The following is a 19,185-nucleotide window of genomic DNA, read 5'->3' as shown; positions in this document are numbered from 1 at the left end:
CCCACCCGCTGCCCCCACGGCTCACCATCCACGCTCCTCCCCAGGAGCTGGGGCCCCCAGTGCAGGTAGGAACCAGCCCTAGCAGTTCATGAGACTTTTAAAGAAATTACTGTATTATTTCTAATAAATAAAACCTACCAGGGAAACGGTTGGCATCTGTTTAGCATCCTGACAATGGGAGCTGAGCAAACCGACTGCACGTGGCTCGCCCTGCAGGTTGGGGCTGGACAGGGAACACTGAAAGCAGTGAGGCACTCAGGGTGGATTTATGTCTTAGAATTATTATTACATTATACCAGTACTCTGTCAGTCACAGTGACTGCTGGTATTTCCACTAAAAAAGAGTTGGGTTTGAGCAGGTTGTAACTCAGATTTGGAACAGTTTTTATTAAGTCTCTGCCCCAACCAATACCAGTGGGCAAAGGGATGTTGCCGTTCATTTTCCAAGTTAAACCTTTCACAGTGTCTGACCCATGATTATGCTTTGACAAAGACCTACATAATGAGAATTCTGCAAAAATGTCCTGACTGAAATGATCCTTTACCGTTAACCAGTGCTGAGGCTTGGGGGTCACAATATTTCTGTGGGCAAGTTTTCTGTCCTCAGGCCAAAGTTGAGTAAAATACTACTGTTATTTACCCAGAATGTACATGTAATCCCCCAGAGGGTGGTTGGGCACTGCCCAGGCTCCCCAGGGCAGTGGGCACTGCCCCAAGGCTGCCAGAGCTCCAGGAGTGCTGGAGCACTCAGGGACAGGGTGGGATTCCTGGGGTGTCTGTGCAGGACCAGGAGTTGGACTGGATGGTCCTTGTGGGTCTCTTCCAGCTCAGGATAGTCTGTGATTCCGTGGTAATCATTGCACTTACTCATTTAGCTGCTGTCCTTGGCTCTGCTTGAACACTTGTGTGTCACTAGAATTCCAGGCCAGCATTCACACTCCTGCCTTTTTTCTTTCCTGTGAAGAGAATCCAGATGACTCGAAGGCAGTCGGTGGGGCGAGGGCTGCAGCTGACCCCTGGGATAGGTGGCATGGTAAGTGTATCAAAGTCTACTGCTAAAAACCTGCTTTGAGGAGCATTCCTAACTCTTGGGGGTTGTTTTGGTTTTTGTGGAAGTGCAGCTGCTGACTAAGGTATCTTTTCTGAGATCAAAGGCATCATTTTTGTTTGTGCTTGACTTGCATATACCTGTCCCTGGATTTCTGCTTGGACCTGGCCTCAGAAGCAACTGCCCTTTGCCTGGACAGTGACTGAGCACTTGGGAGGGACTTTTGGGAGTACCTGGGAGAGAAAGGTTCAGAAGATTCAGGAGGGAAATGTGGGGAATGCCTGGTGAGGGAAGAGGGAGCTGAGGTTGCTGGCTTTGTGGGCAGTGCAGGAGCAAAGGACACAAGAGAACAGGGAATTTACTCACACAGGGGAAGATCCTCTGTGCCAGGTACCTTACAGCAAGCTGTGTTTAGACAAACAATTCCTGTCTGTTTAGGAATGAGTCACCCTAAGATTCCTTTGCAGTGGCACTTCAATGGTAGGATGATCTCATGGAATAGATGTCTAAAAAATCTTTGGAAAGATGGGTGCCTTGCAAGCTTATGGGGCTTATTTTGGTTTGGTTTGGGTATTTTTTATCAACTGTAAGGACCATCTTTATAACTAGCTCAGATTTAGATGTCTGAAATTAGACAAGAATTTTGTTAGGGCTGAATCTGTCTTGTTTTGTTGGACTGTGTGGAAGAATCAACCTTTAACTCAGCTGGTAGAAATTGGAAATACATTGTAGGCTCTCATATCAGTCTCTTTTCTTCCAGCAGCAGCACTTCTTTGATGATGAGGACAGAACAGTTCCAAGCACACCAACTCTTGTAGTTCCACATCGTACTGATGGATTTGCAGAAGCCATTCAGTAAGTAGATTAAATTAAAAAAAAGGCTTTTCCTTATTCTGTTTTTCAGTGGAATGAAAATAAATTCAAATTAAATGAACTTGTGATTGGCTAAAAAATGCCAAGTAGTATGATAGAAAATCATTGTTTGAACTGTATGTCATATAACTGATCATCAAATTAGGAGGTGGATAATCTCCAGTGTATTAACTGTATTAAGTCAGTAACTTACTGACTAAAGAGGAGATTAGACAAACAGAAGAAAGTCCCATCTAATTTCCTTCCTCAGTCTTCCCCCCCTACCATTAATATTACCAATAAAAGTAGGAAAAGTTACTCCCATTTTTTATTTTGGGATGTTCTGGACACATTCAGGAATCCAGTTAAAATTGTGAGAATTCAGAGGATGGATATGTAAAGAGTATTCTCTTCAGGACTGTTCTACTGATTTTGAATACATTCCAAATCATTTAAGAAGCTGATTGTTATTCATTTAGCAGTAGTTTAGCTGATTTTTACAGTCAGGAGGAATTCATTTTGTCTCATGTATAATTTGCTCTCTTGGTTTGGTTGGAAAGTTGTCTTCCCCCCCACCCTGCCCTGATCATTGGGGAAGTTGCAGAATTCCTTAAATCTTTATTTTGACAGTTCCCCCCAGGTGGCTGGAGTTCCTCGGTTCAGATTTGGACCCCCTGAAGATATGCCACAAACTAGCTCCAGTCACTCTGACCTGGGTCAGCTTGCATCCCAAGGAGGTAAACCAGCTCTGTGCTCCCTTTGCCATGGGTCTTGGAGTGAAAAAGAAATAATTCAGTAAAAAAAACACCACAGTTCTACCTCGGGAAATTGTTAAAAGTGTGGAAACTTGCAACTCTTAAATAATTGTAAGCAGAGGGAGACTTAACAGAAAGTGAAAAGGAGTTTCCTTCAAGCTGCAAAATTTCTACTTGTATTGTGATTTTAAAATGAAATAAAATATTGAAGGAATGGGGTTTAACTTTAATTTTGGTTGTAGTTTTCCTCTCGTAAAAAAATAGGGGAAAACAGCAAAGCCAAAGAAATCTTTGGGATATATCCTCACCTGCTGAAAAGTGTCCAGGCAATGTGTCTCTACTGTCCTGATTCAGTCCCTTTCCCCTGTTCCCTGTTGACATGGAACATACACTGCTCCCTGAAGAAAGTCATGCAAAATAATGGCATAAGAAAAGAATGACAATAAAAAAACCAAGCAGTAATATTTTCATCAAGTTTTTACCTTTCAATGAAATATAATCAGCTCTGACATTAGGCCAATAAAATTATAAAACTCTCCGTATGTAAGGACAAATTGCTGGATTTCAGCAGGGGGAAGACATCAATTATATTCTGGGTTTTAGCTGGTTATTTTGATGATTGTCACTGACCCTTTGTGTTGCAGGCTTAGGAATGTATGAAACCCCACTGTTCCTTGCTCACGAGGAGGAATCTGGGGGTCGGAGCGTCCCCACAACCCCGTTACAAGTAGCGGCACCAGGTGAGTGGCAGGAGGTTTGCAGACCAAAGTGAAGGCTGCAAACCTCGACTGCTCAGCAAATAATGAAATTCCAGTAGTCCTTTCCCTGCCCTGCCTGTGGTTTCCATGGATTCTGTGCAGGGAATGGGGACTGACAGGCTGTTTGTTGCCCCGAGCAGTGACGGTGTTCACGGAGAGCGCCTCGGCCGACGCCTCGGAACACGCGTCCCAGTCCGTGCCCATGGTCACCACGTCCACTGGCAGCCTGTCCACCACCACAGAGCCTGGGGCTGGGGACGATGGGGATGAAGTGTTTGCAGAGGCAGAATCTGAAGGGTAAAATACAACTCATTTGCTTCACTAGCACATTTAATGATTTGTTTTCATCCCGGTGTGTCTGTGAGTCTTTGGCAGTTTAACCTGTTCTGGTAGGAAGGACAGCTCAAACAGGATTTAGTAAGCTCTGAGGCAGTAGAATCTGACCTTTTCATTCAGAAACAAAGGGTTTCTTCTGATTTTCCCCTGGTTTAACAAAGCTCATATAAAAGTCACAAAAATACAATTTTAAAAAATATATTTCTGTATTTTTTAGAGAATGCAGAGGGATCTGCAGTAGTCAAAACTGATGGTAAAGGGCCAAGTTGAAGGATGGGGGTTTGCTGAATAAAGGCTAAAGCATTCCTGTTTAATATAGAAAATCACTCCTCATTCAAAGCACAGATATATAATGAAGTCAGTTAAGACAGTGCAGGTACAAAAGATGTAGCGTGGGGGGAATATGAATTTCGTAGACAAATGGTTTTGTCTTCCATTTTACGAGTGCAGTTTTTAATATTTCTAGTAATTGCTGTATTTTGTATTATGATCAAATGCATTACAGATCTAAAAGGGGATAGTTTATCATTTTATGCCATATTTTACTTCTGATTTTCATTGAATCTTTGTGTTCCAAGACAGTGCCTTTTTTTCCTGAACGTTTTGAAAGTATGTGAATACACTTCCATGGTTTTCCTCCCCCTCCTTCTCTCCTAGCATTACTTCAGAAGCAGGTCTAGAAATTGATAGCCAGCAAGAAGAAGAATCTGTTCAAGCATCTGATGAGTCAGATCTTCCTTCAACTAGTCAGGATCCTCCTTCGAGTTCATCTGCAGGTACAGAATAATTGTTGGGAAGAGCTGTTTCATTCCATTGCATTAAGTGTGGGAACCTCTATGTCCAGCAGCATGGCTGGTAGCCAAGATACACAAAGTAAGAGAAAACTCTTTGAATCACAGACTCATGGAGTGATTGGGTTTGGAAGGGATCTTAAAGCCCATCCAGTTCCCATGGGCAGGAACAACTTCCATAAGACCAGGTTGCTCCAAGGACAGTTCCAGGGATGGGGCAGCCACAGCTTCTCTGGGCAACCGGTGCCAGGGCCTCACTGCCCTCACAGCCAACAATTCCTTCCCAATATCCCATTTAACCCTGCCCTCTGGCACTGGGAAGCCATTCCCCCTTGTCCTGTCCCTCCAGACCCTTGTCCAGAGTCCCTCTCCAACTCTCTTGGAGCCCCTTTAGGCACTGGAAGGAGCTGTAAGGTCTCCCTGAATTCTCTTAGAGCAGGATCATGTTTTGCTGCCTGTAAATTCTGTGCTTTGGCAAACCAGTTTTCCCTGGCCCGCAGTAACTGGAGTAGGCCAAGTAAGAATAATGCTTCAGGGAGCAGAAGGTACTGATACTTTGCTGATTTATCCACTGGTATGTTTGATGTCAGCTTTAAAGCTATTTTTCCTTCAATCAAAAAAGTAAAGTAAATCAGTGAGTTACCCATCTACCCCCTTGCACAAGTAACAAAAGAAGTGCCAAACTTATTTGTCTTCAGGCTTTTATTTATATCGGAGGACATGTCAATGAAATAAGGAGGCGCCTTCATAATTCTAGAGTAAATTAGAGAGCATAACTCCTATCAAATCACATAAACATTGAGAACCTACCAGGCACAGACTTCCTCTCTGCATTCCCCCCTCTCCACAGACACGAGCAGCAACCAGCCCAAGTCCCTGCGCCGCGTGCGGCTGCAGCCCCCGACGCTGCGCACGGGGGTGCGCGGGCGCCAGTTCAACAGGCAGAGGGGTAAGTGCCTCGGGGGGCTCCAGGCCATGGCTCTGGGGGGCTTCCTTCCTGGGGGGACACTCTGGGAAGTACTTTATAGGCTGTGTTTGTTCTAGACATCGAGTGATGCCCTGCCCTAGGTTCTGGTATGTGACCCTAAAAGCTCTAGTTTTGTTTAAATGTGTCTGAGCAGTTTGTAGACAGGCGAACTTTCTTCTTCTCTGGCACTTGGTTCTTATCAGTGGAGAGAAAGTAAAGGGCAATACATCTTACACTTGCAAATTTTTTAGACAGAAGTCTAGAAATCTTTGGTTTTAGTTACAGAGCAGTTCCCATTTGGCACTTTAAGAGTTCCAGTTATGACATCACTCTGTCCTGTACTGATTTAAAAAAAAGTTTCTGGAAGTATTAAAGATTTTTTATAGTGCAAAATAAAGTTCAACCACAACAATAAGTTCTTGTTTGCAACTTCTGTATTAAGAAAATCCTTAGATGAATTGTATTCCATTTGTCATTATTTTAACATTGTAGAAGACTCAATTTAACACTGAAATATAGTTTAGCTGGTATTTTAAAGGGAAAAAAAAGTGAGGAGGTGGGCCTAGGATAGATTTTCTTTCATCTGTCACCATAATTTTAATAACAACAACAACAACAGCTGATTTCAGGTGTGGTAAGAATTCTCTGCTGGTTCTTTCAGCACCCAGCACAGGATAGTCAGCCCCTTCCTTTTACATGACAGAGGTGACCTGTGTGTCACCAGGCTCAGGGGAGAGAGGGGAACTTGACCTCAGTCAGAAAGGATCTGCTCCTCTGCAGTGGCCGTTCCTTAGGGAAGGATGAATTGTCACAATGGCTGATTAACTCTAAATCCTTTCATTCCTTTAATGCCTTTGTTTTCTTTCCCAACACAGGTGTAACTCATGCCATGGGAGGCAGAGGAGGCCTGAACAGAGGAAACATTAGTTGAACGATCTGTAAAGTAATTCCAGCTGTGTATACAAAGTGCCAGTTTGCCTGTGGTTGCTTTAGTGTAATGAAGCCAGAGCTTAAAGCAGCATTTCATACTTAGAGTTGTGTGCACACATTTCATTGTCTTTTATTAATAAAATTAGAAAAAATGGTGACGTTCAAATGGCATCTCTTTTTTAAAATCCTCTGCTGTGCATCACTTGCTGGGACAGTTGTACCAGTCTTTGGACACAGTCTTTCCTGTGAGAGCAGTAACAGGTCTTGCTATTCTTTTGCCAATATCCAAACTGTAGTACCGATCTGGAAGGAAGAGAGGTCAGGATTAAATTCCAGAAACTACATTTAATACATGGAAAGGATCCAGAAATTAAAACCTGCATTTTAATGGCATTTAGGCCTGAATAACAGATTTTTCATTCCACGTGCATGTGTGGAGTTGGGAGGCTCTAACAATAAACTTCTGCTCTCGCCTTTATTTTTTACAAGACCTGGGTTGTATTAAGTTTTATAGTACTGCTAATAATTAAATCTGTCCCAAGAACAGGAGTAGGGAAGAATACTTTTGTACTGGTTGAACACAGAAATAGTCTTGAGAATTTGGAAATCAAACAAGCTAAAAACAAAACAATCCTGCACTGACTACAAAAGTGGGAACTCTGTGGTCCCCAAGTGTGAATGAGTGTTAAGGAATTGAATCATCCTGACAGGGACTTTAGCATCCTGTATTTGGATAGTTGTTAGAGCTTTTTTCCTGAATAATCCACTCTGAGGAGTGCTTGTACATGATCCTGGCTAGAAAGAAAGAATTACCTAATCTGGGATCATAAATAATGCTTTCCTGGGAAGCAAAGTTATTCATGTCCTTCCCTTTTGTCAGAAACACAGAAGCCAGTGAAAAAAGTATTGCTGTGGGGTGATCCAAGGATTTCAGTCTATCATTTATATAATTCTGCATTTAAATATTGAGGGTTTTGTCATTTTACAAGCCTGGACTCCATGGCAATACATTCCTCATCAGGCTGGTTTGAACCACTGTATTTTATTGCTGCTCGCTGTCCTGTAACTATTGATTCTTATTAGAAGCATCTCTTGATTACAGGCAACATTTGAATTCTCAGGACATTTTAGTATTTTTTAAAATCAGTCCTGTAGATCCACAAGTGATAACATGGGCTTCTTCCTCATCTCTGTGTCTTTTGAGATCTATAGCAATGTGCTTTAGCTTTAACTTACTGTAAGAGAAGGCATAGTAATCGTAGCCATCGGGCTTGTTCTGGTTGGGTATGGAAAGAGTTGAGTGGACAACTTTGGGGAGGCCTCTCCAGTAGGTTTGCATTCGGATTTCCTTGCGCAGAACTCCTGCAAGCAAAAGAAACCCTCAGTGAGGAGGTGTCACAGTGTCTGCTGTGGCTGCCACGTGCTTGTCAGCCGCAGCGAGAGCCGCTGTGTTAAAAACATCCAAAAGTACTGCATTTTAAAAAGGTGAAACAGAATGCTGTTTCAGAACCTACTAAGGTTACAGCAGTTGTCTAAAAGACCCTTAACAAACATGAGTTACCAGTGGGGTGCGGGTTGACTCTGACAGTCCGGATGATGGTCGGCATTCGCATGGCACGTTGGAAGCGCCTCCGGATGACAACTCTTGGCACAAAAGCTGGGTATCTGATGGTAATCCGTGCTCTTCTCTGACACTTCTTGGCTGGTTCTTGTCTGTACACATACTGCTGCATGTTCCCATCTAAAGGAGGCATTTGTTTCATTAGTTTAAAAACAAAACCCCAGGAAACACCCAACAGTCACTGATCAGATATGAAGGTGTCATTGGTATCCATATTGCACACACAAAATCAATAACAAATAATGTTATGTTGGTAGTACAGCATTCATGTATGTGAAGGAAATTACATTAATTTAAAATACAAAATAAGAAATAGGGACATTTCCATACACAGTTATGAACTAGTAAGATTAAAGCCTCCTCTCCTCTAATTAATTTGGGACTAAAAGAGTTTTACCACCAGGTAAAACTTATTTTAATGTTTGGCCACTGCAGTGCTGGATTCTCTCCTGTACAGACCTGTTTTAAAATGCACTGAAAGACCTGTAAGTACTAAGAAATGTTTTTACATCTTTAGGCTATTTTTGACCACCTGGAACACTGACATCAGTTATGTTTTTGTTTTTGAAAGAAATTGGTCTTTGGGTCAAGAGAAATGGTGTTTTATTCCTGACTAAGGTAATTCAGGCACCTTTTGATGATCCCTGGACTTCAGAAATAGGAGACATACCTCTCTTGATAAAATAAACAGATTCTGGTCTGTTGTTGAATCTTGCCACAGGTAAGGTTGCTACTATTCTCCCACTTAGCCCTGCAAATCCATTGGCAAGAGGTTTGGGATAGCCTGGATCCATAACTCCATTAGTGAAACGCCAGTACAGGGGGCCCTGAGGATTCAAGGGGAAAATGAGCTTTAGAGGAAATTATTCTTAGTTATTGAACTTCAACACAAACCTGAAGAGTAATCCATAAATAAACAGTAGGACTTTGATAGGTACATTATAAATCTGACTGGAATCACTCCTGCATCCATTACAAACAGGAAAAAACTACTGCTACTTCATAAAATACCTTCTGCAGTCTTTTAACATTTGAGTCAGGCTAGAGTATGTTAGAAACTAATTTTTAAGAGAGGTTACTGAACAAAGGGATTTGTTTTCTAAATCTCCTGATTTTCATGAATATAACAAGCTGCTTGAATTCCAGGCATGAATGATTCCTTGGGAAATGACTCTATAACATCTTTAAAGAGGTGTGGGCATTTCATTATTTTCTCTCAGGAAGGGAAACATACTAGGAACAAATCTGGGTCCAAGTTTTCCCAATATCCAACCTGACCCTCCCCGGGCACAGCTGGAGGCCGTTCCCTCTCCTCCTGTCCCTTGTTCCCTGGGAGCAGAGCCCGACCCCCCCCGGCTCCCCCCTCCTGTCAGGGGTTGCAGAGCCAGAAGGTCCCCCCTGAGCCTCCTTGCTCAGCCTGAGCCCGCAGCTGCCTCCTATCAGTTCCCGCCCCGGGGCCGGGCCGCGCCCACCTTGATGAAGAAGTTTTCCATCGCAGTTGCACCTGGAAGACGGAGTCGATCGGGAGGGATTCCCCAGCCGTCGGTTGATGCGCGGGGTTGTGCTCGCGGCTTGCGGCGTTCAGCAGCCAGTAGTAGTACCTGGGGGGCAGAGGGCTCAGGGCGGCGGGAGGCGGCGGGTCCTGCCCCGGGGACATCGCCCTCCTACGCCTGGGACAGCGCGGGACATCGCCCCTCCTGCCCTGGGTGACAGCGCGGGGACATCGCCCTCCTGCCCTGGGGACAGCGGACTGAGCGGCTCCGGGCCCGTGAGGGCTCGACGCGGCCGGGACAGGTGAGGAAGAGGAGGAAAGGGGAAGCAGAGCAGGACAGGTGGAGGGAGAGGAGGAAGGGGGCCGGGGCAGGTGAGGGAAGAGGAGGAGAAGGGGGGCAGGGGCAGGTAAGGGAGGAGAAACAAGAGGGACGGGGCAGGAGCAGGGGCAGGTGAGGGAAGAGGATGAGTGACGGGGACGCGGCAGGTGACGGAGGAAGAGGAAGAAGAGGATGGGGCAGGAGCAGGTGAGGGAGAAGGAGGAAGGGGGACGGGCCAGGGGAGGGAAGAGGAGGAGAAGGAGGGCCAGGGCAGGTGAGGGAGGAGCAGAAGGAAGAAGAAGAGGGACTGGCACGGACAGGTTGAGGGTGGGGAGGAGGAAGGGGGCCGTGCCAGGACAGGTGAAGGAGGAGAAGCAGGAGGACGAGAGATGGGGACGGTGAGGGAAGAGGAGGTGCGGGGCAGGCTCACCTCGGAAGACGGCCAGGGTGCCGTTGGGCAGGGCCACCATGCCGTCCGCCGGCCTCCCGCTGCACAGGTCCTTCTCGTCGTCCTTCCTCTCTGCAGGACACAGGCAGGTGGTCTCGTTCAATGTTCAACAAGGACTGCATTAATTTCCCCCCTTACCCCCACCGGGAGCCAGGGTTTAATCGCTGCTTGGAGGTGTGTTCTGGGAAAGTTTGGCTCTCGTGTTGCGGCCCCAGCGGTGCCCAGTGACCACCTGTGGTGTCTTTGCTTATTTGTCACCTATGTACCCGTAATTCAGAAAAACACCCACAAACGGCCCTCATGTAATTTCTCCGTGCTCCAGGATTTTATTTGATGTTTCCCCAAGCTGCTCTAGTGAGCTCTCTTCCCTCTCCTTATTTCTTTAAAAAAGCATTTACACTTACTTTCAGTTAAACATAAAGGAAGGATGAGCTCTTTTGGACAGAAATCCAAGTATTTTCCCATATAAAACACTTTTTCCCCCCCTCCAAAATATCTTTCAATATATGACTGAAAAAAATGCCCAAGAACCTGCAGGCTATATCTGATTAAAATAAATAATGAGGGCATGAAAAATGTTGTGGTAAAAAGCACAGAGGAAAGAGAATACAAGGGGGAAAAATCTTGTCTAGCTTATGTCTTATATGTTTTGGATGCAGCTCCAAAATGCCAGGTTAGGTTCCATTAGTGGTAGATATTCAGCTGGACTCCCTAGTAAGAAATTTATCATCTTTTTTCCTTGACTTTTTCTCCTGTTTGCATCTTCGATTGTACTTACAGCAAACATTTTTCAGCAGGGCCAATTACTGAAACCAATTAATTCAGATCATGTTCTAAACTACCCAGAGAATTGATTTAACTGAGGTTCCCATATTCAGGACAGTGGCAGCTGTAGTGCCATGCTTGTGGCTGGGCACCGGGACAGTGCCATGTCCTGGTGAGTTACTGGTGCTTTGTATCTGCTGGAATGCAATTACCTTGTGTTTCTCCAGGTAACATTGGCAGGTCCCCAATTGGCATTAAAGGCTTGTTTATCTCGGGTTCTTTCACAGGCAGAGTTTCAGGCTCAGTTGGATGAGGCTCCTCTCTGCTCTCAGTGACCTCCTGGAAATGTATTGTTGGCTTGGATGTCCCGTTAGAAACAAGATACATTTCTTCTATCGTGTCTTTTTTATCCCTGGTAGTGGTTTCTTTGGCAACTGTAGTTACCTCTGCTTTGTCAGTACCAGGGGCCTTTTCAGTGACCTGTTCCAGTTCTCTGCCAGGTGTGGTGCTCACTTCTTTGGTGGTTGTTACCTCTTTTTTGCCAGCTGCTGTCATCACCACCACACAAGTAGCACCTGCGCTCTCTGGAGCTGCTGCAGCCTGCTCCACTTCTGTACTTGTCTCTTTTTCACTGGGTGTTACCACCTTGCTGGGTTCAGGAGTTGACTCTGCTTTGGTGGTTGCGGGCTTGGGCAAGGGAGCTGTGGCTGCTGTTGTTGCTTCTGATGCAGCTGCTGCAGTGACAGGTTGCTTGGCTGCATTTGGAATGTCATCCATACCTTTAGGAGAGTCACCTGGCTTAGCTGTTGTCACCACAGCTACAGTAGCCAAGTCTTTCCCAATTGTGGCTGTTAAAATGTCTTTGAGCAGAGTAGTTCTGTCTTTCTTGGGTGTTGTTACCTCCTTGATCTCCATTGTGGTATCTGAAAGCATTGTGTCTGCTCCAGGTGTGGCAGTGTCCTTCCCAGCTGTAGTGGCTGCAGCACTGCTGGGAGCTGCTGTGTCTTTGTCAGCAGTTGAGACTAATCCGGGGGCAGAGGTTGTCACTGCAGTGGGTGTTGTTGTCTGTACCACGGTGGTGTCAGCCTTGGGGGCTGCAGGGGTGGTCGGAGAGACTGTGTCCTCTGTTTTAGGGGTGGAGGGGCTGTCAGCCTTGGTTGTGGCTTCCTCTGGAGTTGTCTCCTCAGGCTTGGGAGTGGTGAGGGAGTCTACCTTGGCTGTTGTTTTCTCTGGGGTTGTGTCTTCAGGTTTGGGGGTGGTGGGAGAGTCTGCCTTGGTTGTGGCTTCCTCTGGAGTTGTCTCTTCAGGTTTAGGGGTGGTAGGGGAATCAGCCTTAGTTGTTGGCTCCTCTGGGGTTGTCTCTTCAGGTTTAGGGGTGGTGGGGGAGTCTGCCTTGGTTGTGGCTTCCTCTGGGGTTGTCTCTTCAGGTTTAGGGGTGGTGGGAGAGTCTGCCTTGGTTGTGGCTTCCTCTGGAGTTGTCTCTTCAGGTTTAGGGGTGGTAGGGGAATCAGCCTTAGTTGTTGGCTCCTCTGGGGTTGTCTCTTCAGGTTTAGGGGTGGTGGGAGAGTCTGCCTTGGTTGTGGCTTCCTCTGGAGTTGTCTCTTCAGGTTTAGGGGTGGTAGGGGAATCAGCCTTAGTTGTTGGCTCCTCTGGGGTTGTCTCTTCAGGTTTGGGGGTGGTGGGAGAGTCTGCCTTGGTTGTGGATTCCTCTGGAGTTGTCTCTTCAGGTTTAGGAGTGGTAGGGGAATCAGCCATAGTTGTTGGCTCCTCTGGGGTTGTCTCTTCAGGTTTAGGGGTGGGGGGGGAGTCTGCCTTGGTTGTGGATTCCTCTGGAGTTGTGTCTTCAGGTTTAGGAGTGGTAGGGGAATCAGCCTCAGTTGCCTCAGGGGTTGTGTCTTCAGGTTTTAAGGTGGTGGGAGATTCAGCCTCAGTTGTTGGCGCCTCAGTTGTTGGCGCCTCAGTTGTTGGTGCCTCGGTGACCTCAGGGGTTGTGTCTTCAGGTTTTGGGGTGGTGGGAGATTCAGCCTCGGTTGTTGGTGCCTCGGTGGCCTCAGGGGTTGTGTCTTCAGGTTTAGGGGTGGTGGGAGATTCAGCCTCAGTTGCCTCAGGGGTTGTGTCTTCAGGTTTTGGGGTGGTGGGAGATTCAGCCTCAGTTGGTGCCTCAGTTGCCTCAGGGGTTGTGTCTTCAGGTTTTGGGGTGGTGGGAGATTCAGCCTCAGTTGTTGGTGCCTCGGTGGCCTCAGGGGTTGTGTCTTCAGGTTTTGAGGTGGTGGGAGGTTCAGCCTCAGTTGTTGGCGCCTCAGTTGCCTCAGTTGTTGTCTCCTCAGGTTTTGGGGTGGTGGGAGATTCAGCCTCAGTTGTTGGTGCCTCAGTTGTTGGTGCCTCAGTTGCCTCAGGGGTTGTGTCTTCAGGTTTTGGGGTGGTGGGAGATTCAACCTCGGTTGTTGGTGCCTCGGTTGTTGGTGCCTCGGTTGTTGGTGCCTCAGTTGTTGGCGCCTCAGTTGTTGGCGCCTCAGTTGTTGGCGCCTCAGTTGTTGGCGCCTCAGTTGTTGGCGCCTCAGTTGTTGGCGCCTCAGTTGCCTCAGGGGTTGTGTCTTCAGGTTTTGGGGTGGTGGGAGATTCAGCCTCAGTTGTTGGTGCCTCAGTGGCCTCAGGGGTTGTCTCCTCAGGTTTAGAGGTTGTGGGAGATTCAGCCTCAGTTGTTGGTGCCTCAGTTGTTGGTGCCTCAGTTGTTGGTGCCTCAGTTGTTGGTGCCTCAGTTGTTGGTGCCTCTGTGGCCTCAGGGGTTGTCTCCTCAGGTTTAGAGGTTGTGGGAGATTCAGCCTCAGTTGTTGGTGCCTCAGTTGCCTCAGGGGTTGTGTCTTCAGGTTTTGGGGTGGTGGGAGATTCAGCCTCGGTTGTTGGTGCCTCAGTTGTTGGTGCCTCAGTTGCCTCAGGGGTTGTGTCTTCAGGTTTTGAGGTGGTGGGAGGTTCAGCCTCAGTTGTTGGTGCCTCGGTTGTTGGTGCCTCGGTTGTTGGTGCCTCAGTTGTTGGTGCCTCAGTTGCCTCAGGGGTTGTGTCTTCAGGTTTTGAGGTGGTGGGAGGTTCAGCCTCAGTTGTTGGCGCCTCAGTTGTTGGCGCCTCAGTTGTTGGCGCCTCAGTTGTTGGCGCCTCAGTTGTTGGCACCTCAGTTGCCTCAGGGGTTGTGTCTTCAGGTTTTGGGGTGGTGGGAGATTCAGCCTCAGTTGTTGGCACCTCAGTGGCCTCAGGGGTTGCATCTTCTGTTGGGGGGATGTTGGTAGAGTCCACTTCAGTCACTGGTTCCTCGGTGGCATCAGGGGTCATATCTTCTGGCTTCTCCGTGGTGGGAGGGTCTTCTTCAGTGACTGGTTCCTCAGTGGCCTCAGGGGTTGTGTCCTGTTCCTTTGGGGTGGTGGGCGGGTCTGTCTGGGTAGTCGGTGGCTCTGTGGCTGCAGGGGTTGTCTCTGCCGGTTCTGTAGTCGGAGCAGGAGTGGTCTCTGGGTTTTCCAGTCCAGTGCCAGGATCTATAAGGTAAATACAAATGAGTTTCAGCCATTGGCATTGCTGTGCATGTGGCTGTGGTGTATAAATGTATTGCACATCTGGGCAATAGGTAGTATTGTTGAATAATTGTGTTTTTTTAGAAGGGCAAAACTCCCCTGGGTAGGGTTCCACACGAGTCCCTGTGGTCCCTGGGGGACTGTGCAGCAGCCTGGCTCAGTTGAAGTCATCCCTTTGCTAAGCTGTCACTGCCCCAGGGGCAGTGCTGCAGGGTTTGGTTTGGTGCTTGTAGGTGAGGCTGCCTTGTGGTTCCTGCCTTTTCCATGCTGTGAAATACAGTTCTTCTAACAAGGCACTGCCCTTCTCAGTCTGTTATTTTGATTTATCCCACTGTCCTTCAGCATAACTTTACACCAATGAGCTGAACTTGGAGGAGAGAGGTTGGGAAACAGGAGGAAAATAATTCCTGAATACAGAGCCCTGACTATCTCCTACTGTGTCTTTATATCTTGGATGGTTTTCCTCTTTGTGATTTATGGCTTTATGATTTATTCTCTTTACTTGTATTTATAGTTACATTGACTTGGGTCAAATTATTTATGTTCAGCAAAAAGGAACAGTAAATGTTTCTGCATTTCAGTCTTCAAGTATTCTCTCTCTGAAATTTTGCTGTTTAGCTCTGTTTTCACACGGGTTTTGTGTTTGGTATGAGCAGAGCATTACAGAATAGGTTTTACTCCCACCCAGCAAGTCTGAAATACCATAAGCCAACTGGCATTCTGCTAATGGTTATTTGAATTTCCTTAATTTTCTTTCATTTAACCCAGTATATTGATCTTTTTTTTTTAATAGGAAATTGCAACAGCAGAAGCATAAGTACTCCAAATTTAAAACAATTAAAAAAAAACAAAGGGGAGGTGTGTTAAAATATTGGCCAGCCAGTACTGACTTCTGGTCTCATTTCATTCTTGTTACTTCAGGTTTCAAGTTCAAACTGATCTCCTGAGTTATCACTTCAAATGCTGAAACACAATACCAGAGAACACAGCAAAGCAACATATTTTCCAGTCAGAAAAAACAAATCAAGTGTTCTCTGAAGTTGCATAAGGCCTGGCTTGATTAAAGCTAGAGAAACCTGCTAGGACATTTTCCTGTCTTGGTCCTGACAGTTCATCACTGTCCCAAAATACAACACCCTTCCTGTTCCAGCCATGGACCTTGTCCAAAACTGACAATGGCCTGTTACACATTTTGGGAAGATGTGTGTGCAAATCCATCAGAGACACCGGAGACATCACCACACTCCACCATCTGTGCTGGGTGAACTCTCCCAAATCCCGAGGGCTCGCTGAGGTAATCAGTTTATAAACCGAGTGGTTCCAAGCTTGGTAACTGTCTGGTAATGTCTAGGATTGGCTTCCTCTTTCCAGAGCAGGAAAATGGTCTTTAATGTTCCCTCAGGTAACGCCCATCCTGTTTCATCCATACCCTTGCCTACCTTCCACAGCTTCCTCGGGCGGCTTTTCCTCCTCGGTGGATGACCTTTTAGATGTTGCTTTGTTCTCGGGGGGAGTCTCCGGGGCTGGCTTTTCTGTGTGTGCTGAAAGAGAGAAATACTCCCATTAACAGATTGTTTTTGCTTTGTGGGTACTTGGTGTCAACTGCCTGAGAAGAAAGTGATTACAAAACGGCAGTGACCATCTTCCATGTAAATCTAAGTTTCTTCCTATCTATAGGATTCTTTACACTGTTATTTATATGAAAAAGTGCAAAAATACCCTTTGGATCCCCAAATGTTTCATCACATATGGGAGTGTTGTTTTACCCAGAAATTTGAGGTGAGGCATTCTTGGCTAATGGCAATTTTGAGGTGGGAAAAAGGTGAATTCTGGAGTTCTACATTCTGAAAATTTGTCTTTTTTTTTTTTGACTACAGATGACTTGGGACTAAGTCACTATAGTGGAACTTGAAGAGTTGTCATTTACTTTGGTAATCCCCTAAAGATTCAGTTACATTGTAGTTCTCCAGATGTGATAATTCTACACAAATGATCTTTTTTGAGAGACCCCTCAATAGAAATAGTTCTCTTGAAGGAGACAGGCATGGACCAAAGAAAAAACACAAGGTATCAGTATTAAGCTAACTTCTAGTAGGCTGAGTTTTAGGAGACACAGGAAGTTGTGTTCAGATTTTCCAGCTCTGAAAAGTGTGTGGGGTTTCACTTGCAGCCAGTAAGAGCCAGACAACATTTTGTAATTAATTGTTGGGTCAAATTGTACAATTGGAAATGAGCTTGTAGAACTTGTTAGTTGTGAAGGAAGTGTGCTGGAGCTCAGGGAACTGGCTGAATTTTTTTATCCAGCTGAAGGAGTTGGTAACTGCCAGAGGTGTGTGTAATCAGCTTTTGACAAAATGAATGGGATTTTTTTTGTCTCAAAGTGATGACCATGGTGGCAAAGGATTTATTTTCACAGCAAACTCAAAACAAGGAAGGTTGGGTGTTGGACTATATCCTGAAGCTTTTATTGAGGGAGAAAAACTGTGGTTGTTGAATAAAATCATTTAGGGAGCTGAACTGCCTTTCAGAGCAGTCAGTAGTGGTGGAGGGGAATGTTTTGGTTAGTCCTTAGCTGTGCATGTGTGTATTCAGGGAATAAGGGGCTTCTGGAGGGTAGGGAAGGTAATGGTGATATCTAGATAGATGATGTACATTTGACTTTGCTGTACAGAACAAAATGTTGAGAGGATGCTAAAACAGCAAATCTATTCCAAGAGGTTTAGCAGGTTTCTCAGTTATTCACACATAATATAAATACTCAAATATTGAGTACAGTGGTAGGCTGGCTTTGAAGTATTTTTGTTGGGTTTTTTTCCTTTTTTTTTCAGAAATTAATACTAGAGCTTAATAAAATACAGAAGAAACTCTCTAAGTTTAGGAACAGTTGCTTAATTTTTCATTATATTTAACTGAAGAAAAGAGAAATGATTTAATAGTCTTTTGTGAGTGTTTGGGTTTGTTAAACTCGGCAGAAAGAGGGAGACATTAAACAACTTCAAAGGCAGGAAATTCACCTCAAGACACTTCCAAGACACCCATCCTCCTCTAGACATTCAGTCAAAAATGCTGAATACAGCCTCTATTTCAGTCTAAATTACTGTGTAACTGCATGGCAAAGCCAAGCCACTGTCCTGGGACTGGGAGGGGTGGGTGCAGTGCACCAAATGATAATCCCTAACTCCGGTTGTTTGTCACACCACAGGCTTTGGGGATTGGCTGCCATGGAGGTTGTCTGGTCTGTGAATGCAGTGACCCAGTGCCAGGCATATCTGCCAGGTGTGCTCACAGAAAGGAATCCAGGTCTGTAGGTAGACCTAAAGAAGTTTAAGGACATGATGAAATTAAACATATTCATGTCTTGGTGATGGCTTCCAGTGTATCTCCCTATATGTGTCCATAGTGCATCCATGCTTGAGAAACTGGCCAATTTACCTTCGAAATTAGATTCTAATATTTTTTCAGTATTTTTTTTTTGTTATCCTTAACTTCTCGCGTCTTAAGAAGCCCGCAGAGTTTGTTTTCTGAGAAAGCAAAGCACCTCTGTTTAAAGATCTCTCCGAAAAGCACAGTACTAAAGCAGTTTCTTACCCTCTTTGCAGTGCTTGGCGTAGTCTGGACAGCACTTGCCGTACCGTTCGCAGTCGGCATCACAGTCACACTGCCGTCCCCTCTCGAAGGCTTCGAAGCACCGTCCTTCACAGGAGAGTCCTGCACGAGGCACAGCAGCAGAGTCAGGGTGTTTGCCTACCTCATGCTGAGCGCTGGCACCTTCCTACAGCGAAGTCCTTTGCTCTGGATGGCGTAAAGAGGAGCCCCATGAAATCAGGTGCTTATTCTGGTCTGATCCAGGATCTGTCTGTGGAGCTGTGGGGTTTGGATCAGGCCGTGCAGCCAGAACTGCGCTGTCACGTTGCAGTGTATTGAAACCACTCAAATTTGTGGTGGAACAAAACGTGATGCCCATGTTCACTTTAGCCAGGTCCCACCATAGCGGCCTTCCATTCCCTCACCACAGAGCAGTGACCTCAAAATTAGATTTAAATTCTGGGTTAGGTTTGCAAAAAGGTGTTGGATCAAGAGTGATGTGTCTGTCAAAGCATTTCTGAAAAATAATTGGCCTAATCAGGTCACAGCCAAGTGTACCTGGTGTGTCTGGCCAAATACTGCAGTTTAATTGTGGGAATGAGTTAACTAAGGTACCCAGAGTGACTAGAACTGTTTAACACAGTTCTTAAATTATTAATGCTGAAGGAGTATCTACCATGTTCTGACATGATTAATACCCACGTGGGTTTAATATTTTATTATTTGTTAACTTCTGACAACTTCAGTCACTGCAGTGCTTCTATTTCGCATCAAATAATGACCAAATTGTTTTGGAAAGAGTGTGCACAGCTGTTACAGACTTCAGAAAAAGTACTTTCTGTACATAAATCCCTATCGAAGTCATTGTCTCTGTGACACCCTGGGCACAAAATCATGTTTTACAATTAAATCACCATCTAGCAGAAGAGGATTACTGTGTAGGCAGATTCTGAGCACC

General features: G+C 45.7%; 2 protein-coding genes across 2 annotated transcripts in view; one reads left to right on the top strand and one right to left on the bottom strand.

The window, feature by feature from the left end:
* The window catches only part of TPR (translocated promoter region, nuclear basket protein), a 33,841-nt gene extending 27,238 nt beyond the window's left edge, over nt 1-6,603 (top strand). Inside the window, exons 44-52 of the mRNA XM_029964018.1 lie at nt 4-65; nt 965-1,033; nt 1,809-1,903; nt 2,531-2,637; nt 3,300-3,395; nt 3,554-3,710; nt 4,407-4,525; nt 5,391-5,489; nt 6,383-6,603. Coding sequence (XP_029819878.1) covers nt 4-65; nt 965-1,033; nt 1,809-1,903; nt 2,531-2,637; nt 3,300-3,395; nt 3,554-3,710; nt 4,407-4,525; nt 5,391-5,489; nt 6,383-6,438 — 860 coding nt within the window. The 3' untranslated portion in view covers nt 6,439-6,603. The remainder of the gene's footprint in view (nt 1-3; nt 66-964; nt 1,034-1,808; nt 1,904-2,530; nt 2,638-3,299; nt 3,396-3,553; nt 3,711-4,406; nt 4,526-5,390; nt 5,490-6,382) is intronic.
* PRG4 (proteoglycan 4) overlaps nt 5,648-19,185 on the bottom strand; it is a 17,207-nt gene continuing 3,669 nt past the window's right edge. The window contains 13 exon segments of the mRNA XM_029964011.1: nt 5,648-6,740; nt 7,674-7,799; nt 7,999-8,178; nt 8,729-8,885; nt 9,531-9,543; nt 9,545-9,565; nt 9,567-9,584; nt 9,586-9,634; nt 9,637-9,659; nt 10,296-10,389; nt 11,295-14,606; nt 16,082-16,183; nt 18,231-18,350. Of these exon segments, the coding sequence (XP_029819871.1) occupies nt 6,637-6,740; nt 7,674-7,799; nt 7,999-8,178; nt 8,729-8,885; nt 9,531-9,543; nt 9,545-9,565; nt 9,567-9,584; nt 9,586-9,634; nt 9,637-9,659; nt 10,296-10,389; nt 11,295-14,606; nt 16,082-16,183; nt 18,231-18,350 (4,319 nt within the window). The 3' untranslated portion in view covers nt 5,648-6,636.

The sequence above is a fragment of the Manacus vitellinus genome, unplaced genomic scaffold (genome assembly GCF_001715985.3).
Source record: "Manacus vitellinus isolate BGI_N305 unplaced genomic scaffold, ASM171598v3 scaffold_68_pilon, whole genome shotgun sequence".
Taxonomy (NCBI): domain Eukaryota; kingdom Metazoa; phylum Chordata; class Aves; order Passeriformes; family Pipridae; genus Manacus; species Manacus vitellinus.
The sequence above is the reverse complement of the archived record's forward strand: the minus strand, read 5'-3'. Positions and strand labels throughout refer to the sequence as shown.